We start from the raw sequence: 13,905 nt of genomic DNA on the forward strand, positions 1-13,905 counted from the left end.
GACAAGTGGGATCGAATAACCGTTAACGAGTGTTTGTAACGGCTATGATTGATGACGACAATGATCACGTGGCCAAAGTCGACACTTTTGTTTATTTTCTTGGGTATGTGTTCTAGTTGGTATGATTTTTATCAAAATGCTGTCAATACCGTTTTAAAACTGTTTATGTTATACGAAAGAGGTTCCAGTTTGTTATGGGTTTTTTTTCAAATAAAATGCTTTTTTATTCTGATATAAACATTAAAATTATAAACTCTATGTGTGTGTTTGTTCTTAAAAAGTAAACTACCGGAATATACATCAATAATGTCAATAATTTAAAAATAAATAAATTGATACATATAAAATAGTAATAAGTGTGATTAAACGCAAACAATCAAACAACAAACAGCAATTAAAATATTCTTTATTAATTTTTGATAAATACGCATGTTGATCACACATCGTCATCTTTTCATTTGGTTTATTGTCTTTTACCTAATGGGTAATAAAGTTATAAACAATTAGCGCTAATTCATTACCATTCTACATAAACGAAGTCAACGCATTCGATACAGCTGTACTGCACACGCGTTTTAAAGAAGTTTCACGTGTCAGTTAAGTACCTTGTGTAATCTACATCCCTTTGTGTCAAAACCGGATTAATCTTGATTACGAAACAGCAGTGAATGTGTGCATGGATTATGTTGGAATTTAATGCCTCATGTCTACGGTAAAGTTTTAAAATATTGTTCAACTTGGTTTTTGTTTTTGTTCAAACCTAGAGAATGATTGTTCGTTAGTATCTTAAATTCGCCGATCGGTCGACTGACGAAATTTATGAAAATCAATGCCTGACGATTAATAATGGTTTCACAGTATTTGCAAAAATATTAAAAAACTTCCTCAGTTTATTCCATTTATCATGTTGACCTACCTAGTGGGGCAAGAAGGAGAACTAAACTACAGCAGGGCCAACTACACTGCTACTTCACTGTACATCTTCTCTACATGTAAAACCATTAAATACTGTACACAAGAGTAACAAACCATTGCTTGTCTCCTCTACACGTAAAACCATTAAATACTGTATGAAAGAGTAACGAACCATTGCTTGCGCTTTGATTGATGAATACCCTGTCAGGTACAAATGCTAGAGCCATCTGTACGTCCACTCCGCGGTCACTCTGAATGAAGGTCCAGTTATAGGTGGCGTTATCCACCGACCATTCAATGGTGAGAAAAGCAGTTTCATTACAGCCACCATTAATCACTGTTGTGTTGTCAAAATTCCAGTCACCGATTTTCTACAACATTAGAACAGTAACATTACCAATTATCAAGTTTATCTTTATATTAATATGTGGTAACATCACTTTTCATGATGGTTTGATATTTATTTTTTGATTTAACAAAAGTAATGAACAATACAGTGACCAATCATTAGGTTGGTTACTTTAATAGTAAGAAGATTTAGAAAAGCAGTAGAGACAATAATTGCATAGGTTCAAAACATTTTTATAAGAGTTTCAAAATCTGGTTTAAGATGTACAAACAAGAGAGCCAAGATGGCCCTAGTTCGCTCACCTGAAATAAGATGGTTCATTAAATCTTTACCAAATGTCAAACTTTACCTAGATATTGTCCAGACAAACATCCTGGTCAAGTTTTATAATTATTTCATCTATGAGTCATGATCGATGTACCTATGAAGTTTCATGGTCCTAGGCGTAAGCATTCTAGAGTAATCATCCAGAAACCATTTTTCTAAGTTGAGTCACAGTGACCTTGAAAGCCATTGTGTGAATACGTTTTTCGGCACTGTGACCTTGACCTTTGACCTAGTGACCTGATAATCAATAGGGGTCATCTGCGAGTCATGATCAATATACCTATGAAGTTTCATGAACCTAGGCATAAGCATTCTTGAGTTATCATCCAGAAACCATTTTACTATTTCAGGTCACCGTGACCTTGACCTTTGACCTAGTGACCTGAAAATCAATAGGGGTCATCTGTGAGTCATGATTATTGTACCTATGATGTTTCATGATCCTAGGCATAAGCCTTCTTGAGTTATCATCCAGAAACCATTTTACTTTTTCAGGTCACCATGACCTTGACCTTTGACCTAGTGATCTGAAAATCAATAGGTGTCATCTTCGAGTCATGATCAATGTACCTATGAAGTTTCATGATCCTAGGCATGAGCGTTCTTCATTTATCATCTGGAAACCATTTTACAATTTTCTGGTCACCTTGACCTTGACCTTTGACCTAGTGACCTGAAAATCAATAGGGGTCATCTAAGAGTCATGATCAATGTACATGTACCTATAAAGTTTCATGATTCTAGGCCTCAGCGTTCTTGAATTATCATCCGGAAGCCATTTTACTATTTCGGTCATCGTGACCTTGACCTTTGACCTAGTGTTCTGAAAATCAATAGAGGTTATGATCAATGTATCTATGAAATTTCATGCTCCTAGGCATAAGCGTTCTTGAGTAATCGTCAGAAACCCATTTTACTGCTATGGGTCACCGTGACCTTGACCTTTGACCTAGTGACCTGAAAATCAATAGGGGTCACCTGCGAACCATGATAAATGTATCTATGAAGTTTCATGATCCTAGGCATAAGTGTTCTTGAGTTATCATCCGGAAACCATTTTACTATTTCGGATCATCATCGTGACCTTGACCTTTGACCTAGTGACCTGAAAATCAAAAGGGGTCATCTGCGAGTCATGATCAATGTACCTATGAAGTTAAGCCCTCTTGAGTTATCACCTGGAAACCGTCCGGAGGACGGACGGACCGACATGAGCAAAACAATATACCCCTTCTTCTTGTGACTTGTGACATCTACTGTGTTCACATGTTTTCACTATATACATATAGAGAAAAATGCCTTGCCCACTGGCGGCCATGTTTTTTCACCGATCCCAACCATTTTCAAACTCTTCGGAGATATCAATAAAACCAATGTTTTGACCAACTTTCATGATGATTGGGCAAAAATTGTGACTTCTAGAGAATTTACAAGGTTTCTCTATAGCCAAATAGGAAAAACTGCCACTATATACATATAGAGCAAAATGCCCCGCCCACTGGCAGCCATGTTTTTTCACCATCTCGACCATTTTTGAACTCGTCCGAGTAATCAATTGAACAAATGTTTTGACCAACTTTCATGATGATTGGGCAAAAATTGTAACTTCTAGAGTGTTTACAAGGTTTCTCTATAGCCAAATAAGGAAAACTGCCCCGCCCACTGGCGGCCATGCTTTTCATCGGATCGGAAACTCGGCCGAGATTTCATTGGGAAATGTTAACAGACGGACGGACATACGACAGACAAAGACCAGTCACAAAAGCTCACCTGAGCAATCAGGTGAGCTAAAAAAAAACTGAATAATTTTAAACTTATTAATGGTATTCAAATATTTTTAAATTGAAGTATTTGAATCCTTGGTTGTCTGGTATTCAATACAATGTAAACTAGAAATGGCGCGGCAAAGACGCTGCATGTTTGACCCAAGGGTACCCCAGGGTTGGTAATGGGGCCATTTATAGTTGAAATTGACCGTATTGTATAAGAGAAGTTCAGTATCAATTAGAAGTGAATCAGTGAAGAAATGAAGAAATTATAGTAAAAGGCAATTTTGGGTGGGTGTGGCCTATGTGGGCGGGGCGCCCCGGGGGTTGGTAATGGGGCCATGCATAGTTGAGATGGACCGTATTGTCATAAGAGAAGTTCAGTATCAATTAGAAGTCAATCGGGGTAGAAATGAAGAAATAATAGTACAAGAGGGCCATGATGGCCCTGAATCGCTCACCTGACTAACCAAATACAATCCCAACCCAGTTTTCATCAAGATAAACATTCTGACCAAATTTCATAAAGATTGGATGAAAACTGTGACCTCTATTGTCTACACAAGGTTTTTCTAATATTTGACCTATTGACCTAGTTTTTGACCAAAGGTGACCCAAATATAATCCCAACCCAGGGGATTCTTGGGTGCAATGGTTGAACGGTATTTCAAAAATAAAAAAATACAAATAAATAAATATTTGTGTTTTTTAACCGCTTCAAAAAAAAAAAAATTGGGGGCGGGGGGGGTTATAGTGTGAGGGTGTGGTGGTCATTTGTGAGATGATGGGGTGGGGGGGGAGATTCGGGGGGGTACAGTAACCTCATGATAGCATGAAAGTATTTGAAGTTTGAAAGCAATAGCCTTGATACTTTAGAAGTAAAGTGGATCGAAACACAAAATTTAACCATATATTCAAAGTCAAAAAAGGGCCATAATTCCGTAAAAATGACAACCAGAGTTATGCAACTTGTTCTTTTACTGTACCCTTATGATAGTTTGCGAGTGTTCCAAGTATGAAAGCAATATCTATGATACTTTAGGGGTAAAGTGGACCAAAACACAAAACTTAACCAAATTTTCAATTTTCTAAGTATAAAGGGCCCATAATTCCGTCCAAATGCCAGTCAGAGTTACATAACTTTGCCTGCACAGTCCCCTTATGATAGTTCATAAGTGTTGCAAGTATGAAAGCAATAGCTTTGATACTGTAGGAATAAAGTGGACCTAAACACAAAACTTAACCAAATTTTCAATTTTCTAAGTATAAAAAGGGCACATAATTCTGTCAAAATGCCAGTCAGAGTTACATAACTTTGCCTGCACAGTCCCCTTATGATAGTTAGTAAGTGTTGCAAGTATGAAAGCAATAGCTTTGATACTTAAGGAATACAAGAGGGCCATGATGGCCCTGTATCGCTCCACAGTTTTTTTCTTTGCAAAAAAAATGTGCAATGCGCATGGGTTGAAATGTACTCAAGCATGTGACTTTCTCTTTCTATCCCTCGTCCCTCTGGGGGTTTAAAGTTGGAAGGGTGAGCATTTTTATATATGGAAAAAGTTACTACCGTGTTAACTAAACAGACTTAAAAGCCCGGGAATTGTTGCACAGGTCCTTTGCTTATAACGTAGGTACATTTATCTCTCCAAAAGATATTGTTGTTCTTTCTATGTCACATATTTTTAGATGCTGAATATCAAATCTACGCATTTGATTTGAAACAGATTCACAAGACCCATAGGAATCAAAATGCCTTAACCCTTTACCAAACGACACATTTTGGACTTTCCCAATTTGAAAGAGGTTGCAGACGTCAATTAAATTAAAATGGAATATGAAGGAAATGATCAGGTAGGGTAGAAATCATTGTGATAAAAGGAGAAATTGCTCATCAACCCACACATGCCTAAGACCAACAGGCCTGAGAATATTATGATAATCTAAGGATTTTTTCTTTATATTTATAAATGTATTTAATTAAGTAATACATTTGACTTCTTAGATCAATTCATAACTTATATTAAGAAAATTATAAAATGGTCAGAAATATATATGGATTGTTGAGCAATGGACAATCATATCCACAATTCATGAGTCACAATTCACAAATGGAACAATGAATCATTAGTTATTAAAAAGCAGCATATACGATAGTTAAGAACAGTGCCCTTCATTAATTTCAACACCTTCTCTTGGATACAAAGTTTGAGTTTACAGTGCAGTATCATATTTTGACTTTTCTTGAAATAATTATGTTCATGGAAGTTGTGTTTTTTAAAATCAATAACATATTACTAAACTTGTTTAAACACTACAAAAAAGACATGAAATTAACGTGTCATCCAAAATATTTTCATCCGGATATATGGTCACTTTCGACATATTTAAATAAAACCCGACTTTTCTCAGTTTGTAAGAAAAACATTTCTAACACATGTTCTTACTTCAATGCCTATGTAAGCAGTCACCATCTGACCTAAAATGGCACTAAATGACAGGATTTTATCTCATGTTTGTAAGATGTTGATGTTGTTGTTGGTCACAGCCAAACGGCCGCAGTAATCTCCACTGGTAAACGTCATATGTTCAGTTTTGTGAGCCCCGGGGCCGGGTCAAATTTGAGCCCCGGGGAATAATTTGAACAAATTTGGTAGAGGACTTTTAGATATCGCTACATACCAAATTTAGTAGCCCTAGGCTCTATAATTAAGAAAAAGAAGTTTTTTAAAGTTTGCACACAATAGGCCTGATTTAAGCATATGTTCATTTTTGTGACCCCTGGGGCAAGGTCAAATTTGTTCCCAGGGGCATAATTTGAACAAACTAAGTAGAGAACTATTATATGTCACTACCTACCAAATTTGGTAGAAATAGGCCCAATGGTTATGGACAAGAGATTTTTTTTAGTTTGCATAAATGGGCCCAATATAAGCCTATGTTCAATTTTGTGACCCCTGGGGGAACGGTCAAATTTGATCCCAGGGGCTTAATTTGAACAAACTTGGTAGAGGACTATAAGATGTCATTACATACCAAATTTGGTAGCCCTATGCCATACGGTTATGGACAAGAAGGTTTTTAAAGTTTGCACAAAATAGGCCTTATTAAGGGTATCACGTTTACAGATTTTTCTAAACGTTTAAACAAAATTAAATAAACGAAACGTTACCGTTTAAACGGTATCCCTGTGTCAGTTTTAAAAGCATCAGTGCCGTCGCATCTCCAAACTGAAAGTAGCAATTATTTGCGGAAGTCATATTTAGTGCATATCCCATTCGCGCAATGACGTCATATTAAAACCAACTGTTCTCGTCGTTGTCGAACCATTGGGTTACACTTTGTCTACTTACATGCCGTAATATTTTGTAACAAAGACGAATTAATATCGAACCAACATTCCTTAAATAAGAGTAAACCGGTTTTAAAATTGTCAATGTTTTACTAAACACGATGTACATCAAAAGATGCATACTTCAATTAAGGTAACAATATTCCTAGACGGAGATTGTTCGCCATATCTCTTGAAATGAATGCCGATGAAGAAACGTCGGAAAAATTTCCTCGTGCACTTCGTGCCGACGCGCGTCAAATGGTCAAGACGATTCGGGTCATGCTCATGCAACAATAGGCGGGAATTTCGTGATGACGTGCGTAAAATATTCAAGACGTCTAGTCCGTACATGGTGTATCGTTATGTTTACGGTATTGTGAATAAGGGGCATGTGGTGCACGTGATACAAAAAGTTTTAAATACGAGTTTTTTTCAGCAGCTGTTAACAAGCTTTGCAATGTCGTAACGTAATGAACTAAACTGATTTATATTGATATTGACTGTCCTTAAGTTTTTGTAAACGTTTTTGACCAAAACACGAAACCGACCTTTTAAACGTGATACCCTTAGGCCTTATTATAAGCAAATTTTCAATTTTTTGACCCCCCGGGGCAAGGTCAAATTTGACCCCAGGGGCATAAATTGAACGAACTTGGTAGTGGACTTTTAGATGTTACTACATACCAAATTTGGTAGCCGTAGGCCCAATGGTTATGGACGTGAAGATTTTTACAGTTTTCACAAAATAGGCCTTATAAAAGCAAATTTTCAATTTTTTGACCCCCCCGAGGCAGGGTCAAGTTTGACCCCAAGGGCATAATTTGAACAAACTTGATAGAGGACTATAAGATGTCACTACATACCAAATTTGGTAGCCCTAGGCCCAATGGTTATGGACAGTTAGATTTTTAAAGTTTTCACAAAATAGGCCTTACATGTATATAAGCAAATGTTCAATTTTTTTACCCCCCCCCCGGGGCAGGGTCAAATTTGACCCCAGGGGCATAATTTGAACAAACTTGGTAGAGTACTACAAGAAGTCACTACATAGCAAATTTGGTAGCCCTAGGCCCAATGGTTATGGACAAGAAGATTTTTAAAGTTTGCACAAAATAGGCAATATATAAGCAAATTTTCAATTTTTTAACCCCCCGGGGCAGGGTCAAATTTGACCCCAGGGGCATAATTTGAACAAACTTGGTAGAGGACTATAAGATGTCACTACATAGCAAATTTGGTTGCCCTAGGCCCAATGGTTATGGACAAGAAGATTTTTAAAGTTTGCACAAAATAGGCCTTATATAAGCAAATTTTCAATTTTTAAACCCCCCGGGGCAGAGTCAAATTTGACCCCAGGGGCATAATTTGAACAAACTTTGTAGAGGACTATAAGATGTCACTACATACTAAATTTGGTAGCCCTACGCCAAATGGTTATGGACAAGAAGATTTTTAAAGTTTGCACAAAATAGGCCTTATATAAGCAAATTTTCAATTTTTTGACCCCCTGGGGCAGGGTCAAATTTAACCCCAGGGGCATAATTTGAACAAACTTGGTAGAGGACTAAAAGATGTCACTACATAGCAAATTTGGTAGCCCTAGGCCCAATGGTTATGGACAAGAAGATTTTTAAAGTTTGCACAAAATAGGCCTTATATAAGCAAATTTTCAATTTTTTGACCCCCCCCCCCCCCCGGGCAGGGTCAAATTTAACCCCAGGGGCATAATTTGAACAAACTTGGTAGAGGACTATAAGATGTCACTACATACTAAATTTGGTAGCCCTAGGCCCAATGGTTATGGACAAGAAGATTTTTAAAGTTGGCACAAAATAGGCCTTATATAAGCAATTTTTTTGACCCACGGGGCAGGGTCAAATTAGACCCCAGAGGCATAATTTGAACAAATTTGAAAGAGGTTCACCACATGAACATTCCTGAGAACTTTTATCAGAAATGGACCAGTAGTTTAGGAGAAGAAGATGTTTAAAGAAAAAGTTAAGGCACGCACGCAAAGGACGCACTCACCCACACACAACGGACACAGGACCATGACATAAGCCCCGCTGGCCTTTGGCCAGTGGAGCTAAAAATGGACCTAAACACAAAACTTAACCAAAATTTTCAATTTTTTAAGTATAAAAAGGGCACATAATTCTGTCAAAATGCACGCCAGAGTTATCTAACTTTGCCTGCCCAGTCCCCTCATGATAGTAAGAAAGTGTACCAAGTTTGAATGCAATAGCATTGATACTTTCTGAGAAAAGTGGACCTAAACGCAAAACTTAACCGGACGCCGACGCCAACGCCGACGCCAAGGTGATGACAATAGCTCATAATTAAAAAAAATAAAATAGATGAGCTAATGAGTGAATATCTCTGACCCGGCCCCATCCCAACCCCCACAACTTTTGACCCAGGGGTCAGATAAAAATTCCAAATAGTGCAGGGTCGCACATATGCTCATGTGTGTAAGTTTCAAGGTTCTAGTGCTTATAGTGTAGTGTAGTGGCCAGGACGGACAGACAGACGGCGGAGATAACCACAATATCCCCACTCTTTTTGATAACAAGATCTAAAAGTTAAAACCCTGTATAGTGAACCTGCCTGCTACATACCTATCGTGAGCATCCTAAGAGAAATACAAACATACAGCTCAAAAGTTGACATACAAAGAGACTAAAAAATATAATCCATAGTCTGAAAAATATTCAAAGAAAAGCATGCTTTAAGTTAACAGTTCATTAAATTTTGACAATATACCAGCAGTAAAAGCACATTGTTGTCAACACAATAACAGATTGATTATGACACCTATCCTGAATACTCAAGGACCTCAGGCAGCGTGGAATGTAGGTGATTAGGGGCCAGGAGTGACATACAAGTGTGTATATAGGATCTTTATACATTTTCGTGAAAATATAATAAAAGGGCCTAAAAGACCCAAAGTTGCTCACCTTAGATCCAAAGGAACTGACCTGTTTTGAGCAGCCGAAGATATCATTATGGTAAATGTTCTGACCAAGTTTCATGAAGATTTAACTATAAATCAGACTTTTAGAGTGTAAACAAGATTTTAAACTCACCCTCGATATCATTGGGACAAATTTTCTCACAAATTTTCATGAAGATTGGACAATAAATGTGTCCTCTAGATTGTTAACAAGATAAATGTTGACGATGCACAACACACTACAGACGACCTACAAAGGCAATCACAAAAGCTGACCATGCGTGTGAACATACATGAATAGTCCTGTTTGTGTTCTCCCACCAAAGTCTGTTGAGTGAATCAAAATCAATCATGACACAGGGTTCTCCAGTCTCAGGCCATCGATAGCTGATAGCTCCACCTGAAACACAGAACCAGCATACATGGGATAATCAACAACATGGCCAAAATGGGATCAGAAGTAGTGGGATAATCAACACCATGACGAGTATGCAATCAGTAGTAGTGGGATAATCAACATCATTTAAATTATGGGATCAGTAGTGGTAGGATAATAACAAGAGCTGTCAGAGGACATCGCGCTCGACTATTCGAGTGCTTGACAGTATAATGTAAGCCATCATGGAGAGGGGGGGGGGGGGGGGGGGGGGGGTATAATGTGGGTGTGTGGTCATTTAATAGATGATCTTTCAAAAAATAAAAAATAAAAATTGGGGGTGGGGGGTGAGAATCAGGAGGGGGGGGGGGGGGGGGGGCCTGGGGGATGGTTTGGGTGGAGTCCATTGTGGTATCTCAGAAGTACAGTCTAACCCCTACTTCCGGTCACCCCTCATCGCCGGTCGCCCCGTGTAGGCGACCAGTCTGTGCTGCAACCGTCGATAAACACTATATAATGCACCCCTCTTTAGCGGTAACCCCGTTTCTCCGGCCAGCGGCCAGCAATTTTGCATCCCAAATGTTAAATTCCCCCGATATGAGTGGTCACGCGCGAGTTAGTCAGTCATGCAGTTCAGGCTCTGCAGTACTGAAGCATGATGTGTGATAAACATGTTGACAGCCAGTTTGCAAATTGCAATTAATTAGCGGCAGATTATCGGGTTTTCGGGTTAAAAGAAATATGCGACCGTTTGATCTTTTTGTTTCCGCACATAAATATCATCTATTAGTACTGGAAAAGAGATTCTTAATTTATAATTGATTATTTGTAGCTGTTGAATCATACTATTTCAAGCACACATTTATGACAATTATCGGCTAATTAAACGCAACTTTTAACCGAAATCAACTGCTCTACATGTTCTCTGTGCTACAAAGTTTTTATCCAAAAATCAATACACGCACGCAAGGTATGACGTGACATTGTACATTGGTGCATATTTTTCGCACGCTTTTGTCGGGACAAAGGAAATACACGAGGACTTTTTTGATGCTAGAATTTGTAAACGTCTCGTTAGCATAAATCAATCGGGAGTGTGTTTCGGATTACAAATTATGATTCTCATTTGGGAATTTAACAAAACATTTATATTTGTTTTATATGTACAATGATTTCAATATTAATTTTGATAAAACCATTTACGTGGCGAAAATAAATGTTTTTATAATAATATGCATGACAAGCACGATTACCAGTTGGATTACACCTGGTTGCTATTATCAGTCTCTTAAGTAACTGGCCACGATTTTATCGTGAGGAGATCACTGTCGGAACAAATTCGTGTGGTAGGTATTACAAAGACATAAAACTGCAATAAACCAATTAAATTATCGATTGATAGTGACACGGGAGTTATTCACGCATAACTGATTCACAACTGTTCACATTTTAAGTGCAATTGGGCCATACAACGCGCATTCTGTAAACAACGAATCATGAGAATGATTATTTTTATTGACTTGGATGATATTGATGATGATTAGAAAGATGAATAGAATATTTTGAATGAAAATGTTGTTTTATAGCTGACTTTAGAAAGGAATAAATAAAATTATTTTAAGTCTATACATTGTTTAGTACATGTACACATATTTACCATTTTGTTTATACAAAAATTGAACAGTTGGCCATGCACTCATCAACTCTAGACTCCCTATGACCCTACCCCCTCTTAAAAGGCCACCCCGCTTAAGCAGCCAATTTGGCCGTTTTCCTTGACTGGCTGCTTAGGAGGGGTTGGACTGTATATAAAAGCAATATGTCAAGGGACATAGAAAATATTTGAGGTGGTACGCAAATTTTAACATAGAAAATCTAAGTGAAACAAGAGATGTGTTTGTCAGAAACACAATGCCCCCTATTGCGTCGCTTTGAAATTTGACCTTTGACCTTGAAGGGTGACCTTGACCTTTCACCACTCAAAATGTGCAGCTCCATGAGATACACATACATGCCAAATATCAATTTGCTATCTTCAACAAGGGCTGTTCGTAAAACATGCATGCCCCCCATATGGGCTGTCAGTTGTAGTGGCAGCCATTGTGTGAATACGTTTTTTGTCACTGTGACCTTGACCTTTGACATAGTGACCTGAAAATCAATAGGGGTCATCTGCCAGTCATGATCAATGTACCTTTGAAGTTTTATGATCCCAGGCGTAAGCAATCTTGAGTTATCATCTGGAAACCATTTTACTGTTTCCAGTCACTGCGACCTTGACCTTTGACCTAGTGACCTGAAAATCAATAGGGGTCATCTGCCAGTCATGATCAATGTTCCTAAAAAGTTTCATGATCTTAGGCGTAAGCATTCTTGAGTTATCATCTGGAAACCATTTTACTGTTTCCAGTCACTGTGACCTTGACCTTTGACCTAGTGATCTGAAAATCAATAAGGGTCATCTGCCAGTCATGATCAATGTACCTATGAAGTTTCATGATCCTAGGCATAAGCATCCTTGAGTTATCATCTGGAAACCATTTTACTGTTTTGAGTCACTGTGACCTTTACCTTTGACCTAGTGACCTGAAAATCAATAGGGGTCATCTGCCAGTCATGATCAATGTACCTATGAAGTTCATGATCCTAGGCGTAAGCATTCTTGAGTTATCATCAGGAAAGCATTTTACTGTTTTGAGTCACTGTGACCTTGACCTTTGACCTTGTGACCTGAAAATTTATAGGGGTCATCTTCCAGTCATGATCAATGTTCCTATGAAATTTCATGATCCTAGGCATGTGCATTCTTGGTTATCATCCGGAAACCATTTTACTGTTTCGAGTCACTGTGACCTTGACCTTTGACCTAGTGACATGAAAATCAATAGGGGTCATCTGCCAGTCATGATCAATGTACCTATTAAGTTTCATGATCCTAGGCTTAAGCATTCTTGAGTTATCATCTGGAAACCATTTCACTGTTTCGACTCACTGTGACCTTGACCTTTGACCTAGTGACCTGAAAATCAATAGGGGTCATCTGCCAGTAATGATCAATGTACCTATGAAGTTTCATGATCCTAGGCCTAAGCGTTCTAGAGTTATCATCCAGAAACCATCTGGTGGACGGACCGACGGATGGAACGACATGTGCAAAACAATATACCCCTTCTTCTTCAAAGGGGGGCATAATATTGCAAAAGTTATTCAATACTGCAAAACTTCAACCTAAAACTTTAACCTTGGTTAAAGTTTTGGGACAAAATGACAGATAGACAGACAAAATGACAGACAGGCCAAAAACAAAATACTCCCGATCATTCGATCCGGGGGCATAAAAAGGGCCATAATTCTTACAAAATGCTTGATACAGTTGTCTGCTCTTGTTTACAGATTGGGGTCATGTTGGTAAAGAAGTCTGCAAGATATGAAAGCAATATGTCAAGGGACATTGAAAATATTTGAGGTGGTACGCAAACTTTAACATAGAGTTATCAATAATATGCATATTCTAAGTGGAAAAAGGGACATAATTATTACAAAATGCTAGATACAGTTGTCTGCTCTTGTTTATAGGTTAGGGTCATGTTGGTAAAGAAGTATGCAAAATATGAAAGCAATATGTCAAGGGACATAGGAAATATTTGAGGTGGAACGCAAACTTTAACATTTGCACACTCATGCTAACGCCGACGCCGGGGTGAGTAGGATAGCTCCACTATATATATTTCATATATAATAGTCGAGCTAAAAACCATTAACAGAGTGAGATCATTAGTAGTGGAATAATCAACAACATGACCAGTGTGGGATCAGTAGTGGGATAATCAACAACATGGCCTGTGTGGGATCATTAGTAGTGGGAAAATCAACATCATGGCCAGTGTG

The 13,905-nt window shown here is 38.1% G+C and overlaps 1 protein-coding gene across 1 annotated transcript in view; it reads right to left on the minus strand.

Moving 5' to 3' along the window:
• LOC127834585 (lysosome-associated membrane glycoprotein 1-like) overlaps nt 1-13,905 on the minus strand; it is a 60,872-nt gene that overhangs the window by 9,348 nt on the left and 37,619 nt on the right. Inside the window, exons 3-5 of the mRNA XM_052360583.1 lie at nt 9,935-10,041; nt 9,646-9,666; nt 1,088-1,286 (exon numbers count right to left, since the gene is read on the minus strand). Of these exons, the coding sequence (XP_052216543.1) occupies nt 1,088-1,286; nt 9,646-9,666; nt 9,935-10,041 (327 nt within the window). The remainder of the gene's footprint in view (nt 1-1,087; nt 1,287-9,645; nt 9,667-9,934; nt 10,042-13,905) is intronic.

This window comes from Dreissena polymorpha, chromosome 6 (assembly GCF_020536995.1).
Source record: "Dreissena polymorpha isolate Duluth1 chromosome 6, UMN_Dpol_1.0, whole genome shotgun sequence".
Lineage (NCBI taxonomy): Eukaryota > Metazoa > Mollusca > Bivalvia > Myida > Dreissenidae > Dreissena > Dreissena polymorpha.